Source organism: Sarcophilus harrisii, chromosome 2, assembly GCF_902635505.1.
Source record: "Sarcophilus harrisii chromosome 2, mSarHar1.11, whole genome shotgun sequence".
Taxonomy (NCBI): domain Eukaryota; kingdom Metazoa; phylum Chordata; class Mammalia; order Dasyuromorphia; family Dasyuridae; genus Sarcophilus; species Sarcophilus harrisii.
The window spans coordinates 617,133,167-617,149,992 of NC_045427.1; the positions used below are offsets into that span (position 1 = coordinate 617,133,167).

The following is a 16,826-nucleotide window of genomic DNA, read 5'->3' on the forward strand; positions in this document are numbered from 1 at the left end:
ATTAAGACAACTCTGAGATACCACTACACACCTGTCAGATTGGCTAAGATGACAGGAAAAATAATGATGATTGTTGGAGGGAATGGGAAAACTGGGACACTGATGCATTGTTGGTGGAGTTGTGAACGAATCCAACCATTCTGGAGAGCAATCTGGAATTATGCCCAAAAAGTTATCAAACTGTGCATACCCTTTGATCCAGCAGTGTTTCTACTGGGCTTATACCCCAAGGAGATACTAAAGAAGGAAAGGGACCAATATGTGCCAAAATGTTTGTGCAGCCCTGTTTGTAGTGGCTAGAAACTGGAAACTGAGTGGATGCCCATCAATTGGAGAATGGTTGGGTAAATTGTGGTATATGAATGTTATGGAATATTATTGTTCTGTAAGAAATGACCAGCAAGATGAATACAGAGAAGCTTGGAGAGAATTACATGAACTGATGCTAAGTGAAATGAGCAGAACCAAGAGATCATTATATATGTCAACAACGATACTGTATGAAGATGTATTCTGATGGAAGTGGATTTCTTTGAAAAAGAGACCTAATTCAATTTCAATTGGTCAATGATGAACAGAAGCAGCTACACCCAAAGAAAAAACACTGGGAAATGAATGTAAACTGTTTGCATTTTTGTTTTTCTTCCCGGTTATTTTTAACTTCTGAATCCAATTCTCCCTGTGCAACAAGAAAACTGTTTGGATCTGACACATATATTGTATCTAGGATATACTGTAATTTATTTAACATGTATAGGACTGCTTGCCATCTAGGGGAGGGGGTGGAGGGTGGGAGGGAAAAATCGGAACAGAAGTGAGTGCAAGGGATAATGTTGTAAAAAAATTACTCTGGCATGGATTCTGTCAATAAAGTTACTATTATAAAAAAAAATAAATAAATAAAAATGGTTTAAAAAAAAAAAAGAAAAGAAACGACCAGCAGGAGGATTTCAGAAAGATCTGGAGAGACTTACATGAACTGATGCTGAGTGAAATGAGTAGAATGAAGAGATTATACACAATAACAACAAGACTCTGTGATAATACACAAAGAACAACAAGACAATGAGGTGATTTAAGGCAATTCCAATAGACTTGTGATGGAAAGAGCCATTTTTTAGGATTGTTGAATGGCTTAAATCCAGAGAGAGAACTGGACACTGAATGTGGGTGAAAACATAGCATTTTCACCTTTTTGTTGTTTGCTTGGTTTTTTTTTCTTTCTTGTATTTTCTTTTTTCCTTTTTTGATCTGATTTTTCTTGTGCAGCATGACAAATAGGGAATATGTCTAGAAGAACTGCACATGTTTAACTTACATTGGATTGCTTACTGTCTAAGGGAGGGAGAAAAATTTGGAACACAAGGTTTTGCAAGGGTGAATGTCCAAAACTATCGTTGCATGCATTTTGAAAATAAAAAGCTATTATAGCCATTGTAGATTGAAGCTATTATAAAATAAAATTTTAAAAAGATATTATGCTGAGAAGGGAATTCAGGTATACATGGTAGTGGTGGAGGGGATAGAGACGGGCAGATGATGAGCAGTACCTGCTTCCAACGGGGAGAGGAAAAGAGGAACTTTCAGACTTTACCAGAGGGATAGAGTTGCAAGGAGTTCAGTTTTATCATTTTTTATTTCCAATTGTCTTCAGCTAATGTACTATAATCTTTCATGCAAATATATATTTCTTTGGGTAATGAAAAGTTAATAGGAAGATCTTAATTTTAATGAGAATGAGAGCTGAGACAAATTTGATAAATTCATGAAATATTGCATGATAATCTTCTTTGAACTTTTAACCACAGATTAAACAAAGTAATAGACCCAGGGCAGCCTAGTTGCTGTTTGGAAAACACATTGGTGATTTCTTGCATATATAAGATGTAGAGGAAGAACTGGGCTCAGGGTTAGAGATTATGCTCTGAATGGAAATTCCAGCCAAGACCCAAGGAGGCAAGTGGGCTAATCTGCTCTTCTACCTGTCTTTTTACTTTTAGAGCTCATATGACGCAGGTATCTCGATAAAGAGTGAAACCAATAGTATATTCCTCTATGGTTGCCCTTAATCCCTATTTCTCAACCAAGAACTGGTGGAGGGTTACCTCTTCTTGCCAATCCCATCATGCTCAGCTGCAGGACTTACCTGCTACGGTACCAGTGGCTGCTGAGACCCCAAAATAGCCCCCAGGAGGCAGAAGAAGGGGCCCTACTTCAGCACAGACCTCATCTATTGCCCCTTGGGTGGTGAAGCCATTGCTCACAGATACCTGGGAAGGATAGACAAGCAATAGAGATTGAGCTAGACCTTCCTCTGTGTCTTCTTCGGGACTTAGAATCTCACTGACTTGTGGCAGGTGGGAAACCTCACTGAGGTCCATGTGTGCACACAGGACTTGGCCAGCATCCCTGTGATCAATGTTCAGACATGTAAGATGAACACAAGGTATTCTGGGTGTGTTCAGAGACACAAAAATATTGGTAGTCTTGTTTTTAAAGCTTGGTATTTAAAAGTAAATTTTAGCTGCTGATAAAATTAAGTTTAGCTGCATTTTTTTTGTTTCTTTAGTTTATTTGATAAATAAAAATGTCTTATATGATTGAGTATTCAATATATGTTCTCCTGGAGGGAAAAAAACGATTCCTTGTGTACCCCCTAATGAAATGTATTATGCCTAGATGTAAGGAAACAGTGCGATGCTGGGCTTGAAATCAGAGGGCCTGACATCTGTCCTGTCTCTGTTACTGATTTGCACCTCGGAAAAATGCTTTCCTTCGTTTTCTCATCTTGTAGTATGTAATGAAAGAGCTTTCATGAGGAACCAAGTATAATATATATAAATAACAATTTACATTTATATGCCTTTAAGGTTTGTTAAGTATCATATGCTTCAAGGCTCTATAATCTTGCTGGTGGGGGACCCTCCCTCTGCAGATACAGATTACACAGCTTTCTAGAACTAATTCAGTAGATGGTCTTAAGAGAATGACTATGACTAAAAACAAATTGAGGTGGAGGCTGAGGTTTGGCTTTGCCAGCTACTCCTGTGTGAGTTTGGGGAGCTCCTTCAACCTCCCTGGGCTTCAGATTTCTCATCTGTAAATGAGGGGGTAGGGCTTAAGACCTAATAAAAGTGGGGGGGAAGGGGAGGGGGAGCCTCTCTGATTTGAGCTAAGCTGGTCCTCAAATGACCTGACAGGGAATTTATCACTGGACTATTGGAGCTTCCAGAGCTTTCACTCTGAGATAGTTTTTGAGGACCCTAGTGCTGGGATCTCAGTCCCGCAAAATGACTCAGGAGAAGCTTATACTTAGTGCACTGAGAAAGGGTGAAGAGAAGCTAAGGATTCTGGGTGTGAGCACAACCTTGCTGCTCAGTCTGCCAGATGGCTTAGTTAGTAGACCGCCCCTGTGCTCCCCACCCAGCCAAACCCATGCTCTCCTCCCTAAGGAGCCTGACAGAGTTGGGACAGGAGGGTGGGGACCCAGGTATTGATGGGAGTGACCAAAGGACCCAGGGCAGGCCCCACTCCGGGGTTACTCACCCGAAGCTTCTCCTCCCAGTAGCTAATTCTAGCTCGGAATGGGTATGGTTGGTTCCGGAAGTCCCAAAGACATGAACCCAGCACCTGGCCCCCTCCATCTCTGGAAGACATCCATTCACGCGCGCGAGTCTCATCATGTTGTTCCTTCCTTAAGCCTGTCAAGCTGCTCTCTACTGCTTGTCAATTCCAAGTCATATCATTTAGTCTGACTTTCAAGATCTTCATAATCTGGCTCCTATCTGCCTAATGCCAGACAAACTGGGCTACTCAATGTTCCCTGATCTCCCCCTACCCTCTCTTGACTCTGATCATTTATACAGTCTCTCCTGTGTCAAGAACACCTCAACCTGTCTGAAATCCTTTCCCTTCTTCAGTCTCTCTTGAAGATGTCACCTTCTCCATGAAGCCTTCCCAGATTCCCCCATGTAGAAATGAACCTTTTCAAGTCCTTTAGGAATCTCTATGTGTCTGTCCTCCGCTACACTCTCAATCCAATTCTAACCCATGTCCCACTTATCTATATACATGAATATGTATCCTAACAAAGACAAGGTCCCCACCCATATGGGTTTATATTTGTATTCATATCTTCTTAGACACAGACATCCTCTATCTGTCTATCTGTCTCTTCCTTCCTTCCTTCCTTCCTTCCTTCCTTCCTTCCTTCCTTCCCTCCTTCCTTCCTCCCTTCCTTCCCTCCCTCCTTCCCTCCTCTGTCTTTTCATCCTCTGTGAAGGATTTATGAAAAGACACAGACAGTAATAGTCCAGGATCAGAAGGCATAGAACGGTTGTTAACTGGACAAGTGGAGGAAAGCTTCTCATTGACAAACTAGAAGACCTGCCAGGATATCACTGAATGTCTGATTCCCCAAAGACCAAACTTCAGGAGGAAAGGAACCATGTCTTACTTCTCCTTCTATCTCTCCAGTATCAATAGCCTATTCTACATGGTTGGGTTTTATTTTGTTTTATTTTGTGTTTTGTTTTTTTGCTTTTGGTTTTTTTGGGGTTTATTTTTTGCAAGGCAATGGGGGTTAAGTGACTTGCCCAGGGTCACACAGCTAGGAAGCATTAAGTGTCTGAGGCCAGATTTGCATTCAGGTCCTTCTGACTCCAGAGTCAGCGCTCTATCCACTACATTACTGAGTTACCTCAATATGGTTGTTGCTCAGTCATTCAATGGTGTCCTACTCTTCATGACCCCTGGATCATAGCACTTAAATACTGTCCATGGGGTTTGGAGTGGTCTGTCATTTCCTCCTCCGGTGGATTAAGACAAACAGGGTTAAGTGACTTGCCCAGGAACATGCAGCTAAAAAGTATCTGAGGCTGGATTTGAGCTCAGGTCTTTATGACTCCAAGCCCAGAGCTCAAAGAATACATTGGGCCACATAGCTACCTCCATTCTATACAAAATAAGAGTTTAATAAATATTTATTTAATTAAATTGACTACTTAAATGGATTCCTCCCTTGTTCTCTCACTTTCTCCTCTATCTATTCTTTCCTTCCCTTCCTTCCTTTCTCCCTTCCTCCTTCTTTCCTTCCTCTCTTTCTCTCTTCCTCTTCTGTTTATCCACCTGCCCCTCCCTCCCTTCCTTCTTTCTTCCCTTCCTTCATTTCTCTCTTCCTCCCTTGAATGTCCATCTGGACCTTCTCTCCTTCTTTCTTATTTCCTCCTTCCTTTCTTTCTTCCTCCCTTCCTCTTTGGTCTGTCTATTTGTCCCTCCCTTCCTTCCTTTTTTTTTTCCTTCCTACTTTTCTTTCTCCCTTCCTTCTTTCCTCCCTTCCTCCATTCTTTTCTCCCTCCTTTCCTCTTTTGTCCCTCTTCCATCTATCTTCCTTCTATAATAACTTAATAAACAAAATTCTGTAAGCAATCTATCATCACAGATTGTAGACTCAGAAGTAGGAAGGGCCCCAGGTCACTAGTCCAACACCCTCACTTGAGAGATGAAGAAGCTGAGACGCAGACAGGTGTATGACTTGCTCAGTGCCACCTAGACAGTGAGTGCCAGAGGTAGGATTTGAATCCAGAACACTAGTGCCAGAGTCCAACATTGACAAGGAGGAGAGAGAGCTAACCAGTGGCTTCCTCCTGTTGAGTAGAGGGACTGGGCTGAGATGGGAGGGCAAACCCTTACCTGAGGTGGTCATATGGAACTTGGCCGTCATTTGCCAAAATCTGAATGACAGGGTTGTTCTTCTGTGGGAGGAAGCAGTGAGTGAGTGGTCTGAGTCATCCAGGGCTCCAAGGAGCTTTGGACAGACCAGGTCAGAGAGACTGAGACACAACTCACCTGAGCATCATTGTCAAAAGAATCAAAGAGGATCCCGACACCATCCCAGAATGCAGGAGCGCCCAGGGCTGGGCCGCTCTGGCCTCTGTCCCGGGTGTACCACACCGCCTATGGGTAGTGGAAGCACAATCAGCCCTGCCTGGCACCTGGCAGCCTCCAACAGTGAGCCTCGTGCCAAGAGACCTGTGCTGTTCCAGCCAGCTAGGTGGAGGGGTATGGATTTCTGAGAGCCTCCATCCCACCTCTTTCCTGGGCATCCCACCTCCCCTGGTCCCTCAGATTCAGCCCTTCCCGATCCCTGGCAGTTCCTCCTGGTTCTTTTTTCTATATGCAGCTCCTTCTAAAGTGAGATGCAGCTGCCCCTACCAATCCAGGGAAAACATGAGCCTCTCAGACAAGGGAGCTCCCCTGGGATGGACGTCAAGACAGGGCAGGGCACTGACTACTTACCATCCCTTCAGCTCCCAGGTGGCCCGGCCCGGATACACGGAAGGCCACTTCCACCTCCCAGTTGGGAAAGGGGATGGCAGCCTGGGTCCACATGCTTCCACTCTTGTTCCTCATGGATGGGGCCAGTCTCACTTCCTCCATCCCAGGAATGGCATCTGTGGGTATTCAGGGATTACTCAGAGACGTGAGCTGTCCCTCCTCCTCAGGACAGCTGCCTCCTGGGACCTCTGCACACCGCCTAACAAAGGTACATCATTCATTCATAGCCCAGTAATTCATTACGAGAACCATTCATTGACTATTTATTCATATACTTCACCAATTTATTTATTCACTGAATAATTCATACATTCCCTCATTCATTCTTTTAGTAATTCATATTCTTCATTCATTCATTTATCCATTCACTCATTTCATTCATTTTTATTTGAGGGCTTCCTGGGTGCCCAGCCTTGTGCCAAATGCTATGGGAAAGACAAGAAAAAATATCAAAGAACCTCAGAGCTGGAAGGGATCTCAAGATCATCCCAACCCAACTCACACCTGGACAAATATCACTCCACCACAACCATCAGTAGGATCATCCACCTAGAGGAACAGGGGACCCCGAGGCAATGAATTCGATCTCTTCGTTTTACAGATAAAGAAACCGAGGCTTGGGGAGGTGTAATGTCCAAAGTCAATTAAAAAATCACCTGCTTTCCAGAGTTGTTATAGTAGGAATATGTTGACATACACAAAGTGTTTTGCAATATACAAATCGTAGTAATTGTTGTTAATTGTTAATGAAATCCCTACTGGGTGCCAGGTACTGCGCTAGGAGCGGACGGTACAAAGACAAAAATGACACCGCTTCCACCCTCAGGGAGTAACACCTGTGCCCAGGCCGTTCCAGGCTTTGTTTGGCCTCCCCTGAAGGAGGTTCCCGAGCTCCGAGTCGGCCCAGGACCCACATGGACGACTGACTCCAAAGATGAGCAAGTTTCTATCCAACTTGCACAAACTCCTCACAGCCCTCTCCTCCCCCCCAGTACTGCTCTTTAGGAAGAAGCTAAAAGAGTCAAACCCTTCTACCTCGTGATCGCGCCTCCCTTCCTCAAAGGCAGCTCCAGGGGGCTGGAGTCCCCTCTGCTCCGGTATAACTAGCCCCATTTCTTTTAGCGGATCCCTGCGGGGCACGAACTCAGTTTTAATTACCCTTTTCTGGACATGCTCCAGCTCCTTAAGGTTCCACCTAAAATATGATATCCCCAAACCAAATATAATCCTCCAGATGTGATCTGATAAAGCCCAACAACGCATTGTTAGCGCCTCTATATTCCTAGATGCTCCATTTCTTTTATTGAAGCTTAAGGTGTCATTCACTTTCTTGATTCCATACTGTGTTGTTGGCTCAAAGTGGCTTGCAAGTCTACTAAAACTTCCAGATATTCCCATTCTCTCTCCCTTCTTTCCTCTCCTCCCCCCTCCCTTCCCCGTGTCTGTCTGTCTGTCTGTCTCTCTCTCTCTCTCTGCCTTGATCTTTCCTTCCGTCTCTCCCTCCCTTTCTCCTTCCCTTTCTTCCTCCCTTCTTCACTCCCTCCCTCCCCCTCTCTCATATTAGCTGGTGTCTATCCACTCCTTCCCTATCTTTCATTTGGGACATTGCTTTTTTGTACCTAAGGGTAAGAATTTACGTTTGCTAGATTTGGCCCAGTGTTATAGCATGTCAAGATCTTTCTGAATCCTGGTTCTGTTACCCACTGTGTTAACTACCCTTCCAAGCTTTGGGTACTCTACAAATAAGAAATCCATAGCACCTATTGCCTTTATCCAAATTATCCCCTCTAATTTCTCCTTCTCATAGTCATCAAATTGCTCTTTGTAAAACAAGAAATTTGACTGTGCTGCTTCCCTACACAAACTCTTCAGTGGCTCCCTACTGTCTCAAGGGTGAAACAGAAAATCATTAGCCTGCCATTCAAAGTCTTTTACCATTTATTTCCCACTTGCCTTACAGTTTGGTTTCTTCCCTTCATATAATTTATAGTTTGGTCAAACTAATTATTATACAATTAATATTAATTAATATACAATATACATATATATTAATATACAATATTTCATTTCTTTTCTCTGTGACTGGTCCAGCAATTGCCCACATCTAGAATACAGACCTGCTTCATCTCTACCTTGGAGAATCCCAAACTTTTCCAAAGCACAGTTCAAAATCTTATCTCTATCTCTAGATAGAATCTGATCTCTATCCTGTCATTCCCCTGAGTCATTACTGCTCTCTCTTACTATTGGAATCACTTTAAATTTACATTACTCTGTACAAAATATAAATTCCTTGAGGGTGGAGACAGTTTTGCATCCACTTTGTGTCTAGCATAAAGCCTGGCACATAATTTGTTGTTGTTCAGTGTTTTCAATCATGTCTGACTCTTTATGGCCCCATTTGAGTTTTGGTGTGTTTTTTTGGTAAAGAAACTAGAGTAGAGAGGAGCTAGGTGGTGCAGTGGATAAAGCACCAGCCCTGAAGTCAGGAGGACCTGAGTTCAAATGTGACCTCAGATATTTAACACTTCCTGGCTGTGTGACCCTGGGCAAGTCACTTAACCCCAGTTGCCTCAGGAGAAAAAAAAAAAAGACACTACTGTGATTTGCCATTTCCTTCTTCAGCTCATTGTATAGATGAGGAAACTGGAGTAAACGATTAAATGACTTGTCCAGGGTCACACAACTCGTAAGTATCTGAGGCCAGATCCTGTCCCCAGATCTGGCCCTTTATCCACTGTGCCTCTAAGCTGTGGCTCATAAGGGCTAGTATGAGCCCCAAATTTTCATTGTTGATATAACCAAATAAAAAGTCAAATTGCAAAAAATTAAGCACAGATTCCTAGGTCACCCCACTGGAGACCTCCTTCCAAGTTGACAGTGAACCATTAATGACTATTCCTTGAGTCCAATCATTCAACTAGTTCCAAATCCATCTAATTATACTACCAGTTAGGCCACAAATCTATCTTTTCTTCAGGAATATGAGAGACCTTGGCAAATGTTTTACTAACCAACAATACCCGGATCTACCAGTTTAACAGCCCTGTCAAAAAGGGGGAAAAAAAAAAAAAAAGGAAAGAAAAGAAACAAGAGGAGTCTGGAATGAGCTGCTCTCTATGAAATGGTGCTAGTGCTTTGTAATCACTGTCTCCTTCCCCAAGATGCACACCATCCATCTCTTTAATAACACGTTCTGGGATTTTGCTAAGAATCAAAGTCAAGCCCCCTGCCAAGCTCCAGTTTGCAGATTACATCTTTTTCCCCTTTTTGAAAATCGCGCCAACAGTTGTCCTCCCATCCTTGGTGATCTTTCCAAGATCATTAGCAGTGGCTCAGTCATTCATGACATCTGCCCATTCAGTCAGTACCTCAGCACGTAGTTCACTTGGACCAGGTGACTTCAAGGACGGCTAAGTGCCTCCTTACTAACTCCTTACTTCTCTTGGGTAACAATGCCTGATCGGCCATTTTTATTCTCTGCTCTCCTGTTCAAGGGTCATTTTCCCCTGCTGAGAGAGCAGGCAGGATAAATCAAATTGAGCAGCTCTACCATTTCTCCACCATCAGTCACTGTCATCCCCTATTCCCTAAGCAGTGGATCTTTCCTTTTTGTTTTTCTTCCTTTCCACAATAGAGCTTCAAAAACTCTGTGTGATTATTCTTCACTGGTTTCTTTGCCAATCTCAGCTTATTCTTATCGTTAGTTTTCCTGAGATTATTATTACACCCCACCTATTCATCAGGAGTTACTCAGCCTTGTTTCTATTTTGTGTTCATGCCTCTAAAAAAATCATAAAAAGACAAACTGATTAGTGAGTTCTCTGTACATGGATATTTGCTGCCGACAACTCTCCTTTTCCCTCCCCATAAGGATGGTTTCTGTATGTGACTTTAGATTCTCATCTTTAAGACCTCATCCCTCCCACAGAAAGGAAGGCAACCTTGCCTTTCCCCAGACCCTCTGAAATCTCTTCCAATGTCTATGATCCAGCTCCCCTCTCACAGCTTCTAAAATGAAGTAATCATTTTCTCCTTAGGGTGTTATTTCCATCGCAGACACCAATTCCTCAGTATTAGTTACAATCAGATCCGGGATAGAATTTCCCTCTTGTTGGTTCTGGCACATTTTGAAGGATGAAATTATCATTAAGGCAAGGCAAGAAAGGATTAACGGCTCCATTCTTGGCAGAGATGCTCCAACAGATGTCTGGGAAATGGGAACCCCCCCCCCAAAAGACATAGTTCCAGCTCTTGGGGAAGTCACAGCATAATTAGAGAGACGAGGCTTACATATGAAATAATGAGGGCAGATCAGGGCTGGGAGGAACCTCGGAGGGCAGCTAGTCCAAACTCCTTTTACAGATGAGAAAACTTGAGGCTGAGAAAGGGCAAGCGACTGTTCAAAGTCACGGGAGGTAGTGGTTCAGACCAGGATTCAGTAGATCAAAGAAGCAAGGAAAGGAGCACCAAGGTTAGGGCAGGGGATAATCGAGGAGGACTTACTAGAAGGGACAGCCTTGAAGGGTGTGTAGATGTTCTGGAAGGGGAGATGAGAAAAGATAGCCTAGTTTGGTGGAAATAGCTTGAGTAACGGTTTAGGGGTAAGAGTCAAACATGAATTTATTGAGATAATCTTCTTTGCCAATTTCTGGTACTGGGTCTAAGGTGGAAACGTGGCGGCAACAATTAAACAATCTCTTTCCTCAGAGAGTTTACATTCTATTGGGAGGAAAGAATACAGATACAAATCATATACAAAGTGGATACAGATGCAAATTATATACACAGTGAATACGAAGGGATGGGAGGACAGAAATGGAGGTGGGTAAGAGGACAAGAATAACTGGGCATTTCAGGAAAGTTCTCTTTGTAGATGACCGCTGACATGTGCTTTGAAGGAAGCTAAGGATTCTAGGAGGCAGAGAAGACAAAGGCCCAGAAGTAGGAGATTGAATGTAGTATACAGGGTCAGGACGGAGGCCATTTTACTGGAATGTATTATGAGAGTAGGAGTAATGCAAGTCTAGCCTGAAAATATAGCTGGAGTTGGGTTGTAAAGCGCTTTAAATGCCAGAGATTTATATTTCATCCTAGAGGGAATAGGGAGCAATCGAAGCTTCTTGAGCAGGGAAGTATGATCAAAACTGCGCTAACTGAATGTACATTTTGCAAGAAGATTGGTGGAAATAACAGAATCGGTGAGACATTAGGGGACTAGTGTAATAATCCTGGTGAATGGATGGTTGGGAGTTTCTGATCTGGGATGGTGGCTGTGTGAATGGAAAAGAGAGGATGGGGAAGGGGAGAGGAGGTGATTAGAGACAGAATCATTAGGATTAAGAATCCGATGGGTGAGGGCAGAGGCTGATGACAGAACAGGATCAATGAAGTGCATGTTGGAGAGAGTCCTCAGGAGAATGAGCATGTTGGGCAGGGAAGCAGGACGCCTGGATTTGATTCTTTTGGAGGAAGCCCCTAGGACTTCTGGATCACATTTCCTTCTTTTACCTGAAGAGTGGGGAGTGGGCTTTTCCTGGCAGAGGGAGAAATTAAGGCAGATGGGGGTATGTGATTAGCTTCAGGATCTGGGAGGGGGGGAGCCTACAGAGATAAAAGCATCACCTGTTACACAGAATGATTAAAGAGCTCTCTCCTTTTACAGAGAAAGAAACCAAGGTTCCTAGAGGGGAAGTCAATTGCCTAGAGACGCAATGTCAACTTAGGGATATGGCTGGGAAATGTGTCTACGCTCTTCACAATCTGGCTCCAACTGATGATGGAGCTTCATCTCACATGGGTCCCCTTCAAACAAACTGGCTCTCCTGTTCTATAACCATTGTGTCTCACCTTTATTCCTTTGCAGATGTCCCCTTCACTCTCCACAACCGAGGTATACTCCCTGTCTTCCATATTGAAGTCCCATCCTTCCTCTGAAGCCCACCTCTAGTGACAGGTCCCTGCAAAGGTGACCTCCCTTTCCTGGGCTTCCTTTTGGTGATGGCTTGGCTCTCCCCTCTGAATTTGTCTCATGCAGCCATTCACAAAAGGCTCCCTTTTCAGGGGCAGCACAAGATCAAGACAATTTTTCATAAAACTACTAAGATGCTCTTTGCCTCTGTTTTCCAACTGCACGTCTGTGTGTGAGGCTAGATTTCTTCATAAACTTTAATCAGAATGACATAGCGCAACAAATTGTCTACAGACACAGAAAGGAGTATCCGGCAATCTTCCGTTAAGCCAGACATTAAAGCGACTGATGAAAAAGGTTAAAAAAAATGCTGTTCTCACCAATTGACAAAAATATGTTATTTATATGAACACATAATGGGGTTATTCTTACATTTTAAAAAATGTATTCTTTATAATTTCTAAAATAGTAAATATGGATATAACCTACTTAAGGAAGATTTTTAGAATATAAAGGGATCCTGAAACCAAACATTTGAGAAGCACAGGGTTTAGAGAACACCCTGTGCTGTCTAAATTAAGCATCTCACCAGAGCTGCAACTAAGGTGAGGGAGACTGGTTTTGTGCCAGGGAACCAGATTTAGAGGGCAAAAAACTTAAGAGAAGCTGATAATATTTGTAGACTTTCAGCAGCAGAGGCAATAGAGCTCAGTGCCTAGTTAGCAAGTTAGTTAAAATAGGAAAATACCAGATGAAAGACTGGGGTAAACTCTTCCTTATAGTATAAGCAGCAGCCTCCCTATTGCTGGAAAATATCATCAGTCCTAGAAGGGTTAGTTTCCTCCTCCTCCCCCCAATTAAGTGTCCTCTATTCTACTTTCCATGCTCCCCCACTTTTGCACTTTTCTTAGCATAAAGTTCCTAATTATGGCACTGTACTATCCTGGGGCTTTGCACATTGTAGCAATTTAATTGTTAATAATTATTATTAATTAATAATAATTGCTTGTTTGGTAATGCAAAATCCTTGTGGTCAAAGATTATTTTTATCTTTGTATCTGCAATGCCTAGCCCTATGCCTGATATACAGTAAGGCCTTAATAAATGCTCATTTATTAATGGATTTTCTTTTTGTTAAAGCTTTGATCCTCGTTAAAATACAAATTGCTCTGGGAATAATAACATTTATGGAAGATCCTAATTACGTGCATCAAAACATGGTTTGTGTGTGTGTGTGTATGTGTGTGTGTGTGTGTGTGTGTGTTACTGTTTGCTGCTAAAAGAAGAAAAGGATGGGAGCAGGCTGGCCCAGATCAGGGCGCCGGGCCTAGCTCATTACACATTTAAAGAAGGCCAACCTTAACTGGGAAAGGAGATGTTGCCAGCTGCCAGTCCGACCACAGTCCTCCCTTCCGCTGATCCCTCCTGCCCCCAGCCATGTGCCAACCTGGAAGCTGGCACAAGTCCCAGGTCTCTGTCATTAGTGTCTCCCCCTCCCCCTAGTCGCTGCCAGCCCTTCCTGGGGATCTTATTAATCCCCGTGTTTGCCCTTGAGAAAAGCTGCTGAGAACAAGGGAAAGAACGTGGGCTTAGAGAGGGCCCGAGCCAGTCACCATCCTACAGATGGGTAGACCTGGGAAGAACTCTGAGATCCTGGGGCCCAGAGAGAGGAAGCAGTCTGTGAGTGCCATAACTGAAACCAGAACTGGATGTCCAGTCTGTGGTACCCCTCTAAGTCTTGGGGAACAGTTTTCAGGAGCCTGCCTGTCCCCTGGGATGGTCCCTGGGCTGCTCTAGCCCCTCCCCTCAATCTGGGAAGGACCCTCTCCTGAATCGTCAGGACAGGTGTAGAAATCTGGTCCCACTTGAGTCTTCCCCACATTGGAAGGGACACAAAAATCAGATTTCCCTTCTCTTGTCTGGAGGAGAGGAAGAGACAAGAGTGCAATCTGTCTGGACTTCAGTTTCTTTATCTGTAAAATTTGGATTAAATGATCTCCAAGATCATATCCAGCTCTAAAATCTGGGTCTTATGTTCCTCTTTGGGGTTCAGTGGGAGCAGGAAGGCACCAACCACCCCGAGGAGGTTCTGTGCAGGACTGCTCTTACTCCTGGTGGAGGAAAAGGTTACTTCTGCAGTGTGATTTTAGGGACTCTGAGAAGGTCCTATCCCCAAATATATTCTTGCTCCACAGTGTCTGAAATCCCCTCATTAGTCAAAATCACCTGCTGCAGAACCTGCTGGAAGAGGACTTAGTCCCTCACACCTCATCCAGGAGGAGTCCCTGGAGCTTGACCCAGACCGGGGAAAAGGCTGGGAATGAGCATCCCAGGGGGAGAAGGTTGTCAGACATTTCTCCCTGACCTGTGGGCTGGGGAGGAGGCAGCCAGGTTGGCTGACAGGGGAGATGGCAGCTGAAGACAACCGTGAGTGAAATGGCTTTAGCATTACTAGGGGCAAAAGGTTCTAGGGTCCAGATTCCGAGGCCAGGTTGTGATGTGACTCTGAGCCTTCCTAGTTGTGGGGGAGCCAGGATTGGCAGGAGAATAGGAGTTTGGGGCCCTCCAGAGTCCTTTGAGGAGCTGAGCCTCCCCAGAACAACCCAAGGAAGGACATGAATGTTAGAGAAGGGGGTAGGGAGGCTGTCCCTGGGAGAAGGCCAAGGTTCGTGATTACAAAGCAGCCCTAGAGAGATCCTTCTAACAGGAAGGGTCTAGGACACAACATCTCCAGACTCCTCTTACAAGCCGTCATTCCGTGATCATCAAACCACACTCACTCCTCCCATGTACCAGAACAGGAAGTAGAGGTAGAGGGGTAGAGGGTGGGGCAGAAGGGAAAGAGGCAGAAAGAAGGGATAAAAGGTGAACTTGAATCAAGAGACAGGCTGGAATCAGACTCTCCGGCATAATAGCTATATGACCTTGGCAAGTCTGTTAAAACTCTCTGAGTATCAGCTTCAACCTGCTAAATTACTCTCAAGTCCCATGACAGCCTAGCATATTATGGGAGACATCGGGAATTGCCAAATTGAAAAAGTAGAGGCAGGGGAAACTGAGGCTGAGAGAGTGAGAATGTGATGTGTTCAGCTGGACCTGCAGCTAGCTGGGCCCCAAGTCCATTGTGGGTCAGTGGTACAAGCAAGACTCCCAGTGTGACCTATAGCCCCTGCCCCATATCATTATTTGCTGGTCAAATCACTTTGCTCTTATAGAAGTCTAAAAAGCTAGGGTCTGGCCCTTGAACATCAAGTTCAGTTCAGATAAAGCTCGTTTCTGGCTCCCTGGCACAGGTTGGCAATGCCAGGTGAAAAGCCGAGTTCTGGAATGGCCTTTCACTGAGAATAGACAGCTCAATACCCCCGTCCCCTAGCTCCCCCCACCCCTAACTTAGAGGATTAGAATCCTTCAGAGGCAAAAAAGCCCCTGAAGATTAAGCTCTCATGGCCTGAGAGAAATTGGTGCCAAGTTGGGGAGGGGCTCCTGGGGAAGGGGATGGCCCTCTCAGCATCTTTCTTCACCCTTTCTGAGATTCAGGCCCGGACCCTCCCCTATCCCTTTCCCATCATCCCTAACCTCCGTGGTGGCTCCAGAAGGGGATCTCTTGCCCGGCGATCGCCAATCTCGGCCCTTTGAAACTGAATTTGTACTCAAACCTTCGGTGCCAAGGGGGCGCAGCCTCGGTCTGGCTATAGGAGGGCAGCAGGAGCAAGAGGAGGCAGAGGAGAGGAGAGGGCCCAGATTCCATGGACCCAGATCGAAGGGACCTGCCCTTGCCTGACATTATCTCCAGCAGGCTGGGAGAGTAGATCCAGTATCAACGTGGAAGAAAGGGAGGAAGGGAGGGACTCCTGGAGGTTGGCCTGGGCTGGGAGGAAGAAGAGGGGAGGACCAGGAGGAGGCTGGGGAAGGACAGCCTAAGGAAAAGCCAGAACCTGTCTGGGGCTGCCCAAGAGCCGGGCCCCTCCCTCCTTCTACAAGTTGTTTGCTCAGGTTGGGTGGGATCAAATCCAGCCTCTCCTGGCATTCAAGGCCCCCTGCATCCTGCCTGTCCACCTTGCCAGCCTCCTCTCCCTACTTCTCTCTGTACATGAAGACTCCAGCCAAGCTGGTCTCCTTGCTATGTTACCAGCACACTCCCAGCCCCCTGGTCACACTATGTGATGACCGGGATTTCTTCCAAGTCCTCATGGAGCACTCAGAGAGCACACAGCCCCTGAGGCAAAACGGACACCCAGCAAGTTAACCATGAAATGAGGCAGTGGGGCAGTGGACCTTGCATCCTGCATGATCAAGGGAATCATGATCCCCACTTTACAAATGAGAAAACTGAGGCAAATATGGTAAGGGTCACACAGCAACTAAATGTATGAGATTAGATTTAAGCTGAGGTCCTCCTGACTCTGGGGCTGGCCATTTATCCATCTAGCTGCCCCACATTACCCCCTCTTCCTCCTCTTCTTCCTCCCCCTACCACCCCAAATACTACCACTACTTCAACTACTACTACTACTACTACTACTACTAGTAATACTACCACCACCACCACTACTATTGGTACTATTACTACTATTACTAC

At 44.8% G+C, this 16,826-nt stretch overlaps 1 protein-coding gene across 1 annotated transcript in view; it reads right to left on the reverse strand.

The window, feature by feature from the left end:
* LMAN1L (lectin, mannose binding 1 like) overlaps positions 1 to 16,448 on the reverse strand; it is a 42,514-nt gene extending 26,066 nt beyond the window's left edge. Inside the window, exons 1-6 of the mRNA XM_031949375.1 lie at positions 15,824 to 16,448; positions 6,298 to 6,452; positions 5,848 to 5,955; positions 5,692 to 5,750; positions 3,547 to 3,646; positions 2,147 to 2,270 (exon numbers count right to left, since the gene is read on the reverse strand). Of these exons, the coding sequence (XP_031805235.1) occupies positions 2,147 to 2,270; positions 3,547 to 3,646; positions 5,692 to 5,750; positions 5,848 to 5,955; positions 6,298 to 6,452; positions 15,824 to 16,031 (754 nt within the window). The 5' untranslated portion in view covers positions 16,032 to 16,448. The remainder of the gene's footprint in view (positions 1 to 2,146; positions 2,271 to 3,546; positions 3,647 to 5,691; positions 5,751 to 5,847; positions 5,956 to 6,297; positions 6,453 to 15,823) is intronic.
* Positions 16,449 to 16,826: the final 378 nt, after the last annotated feature.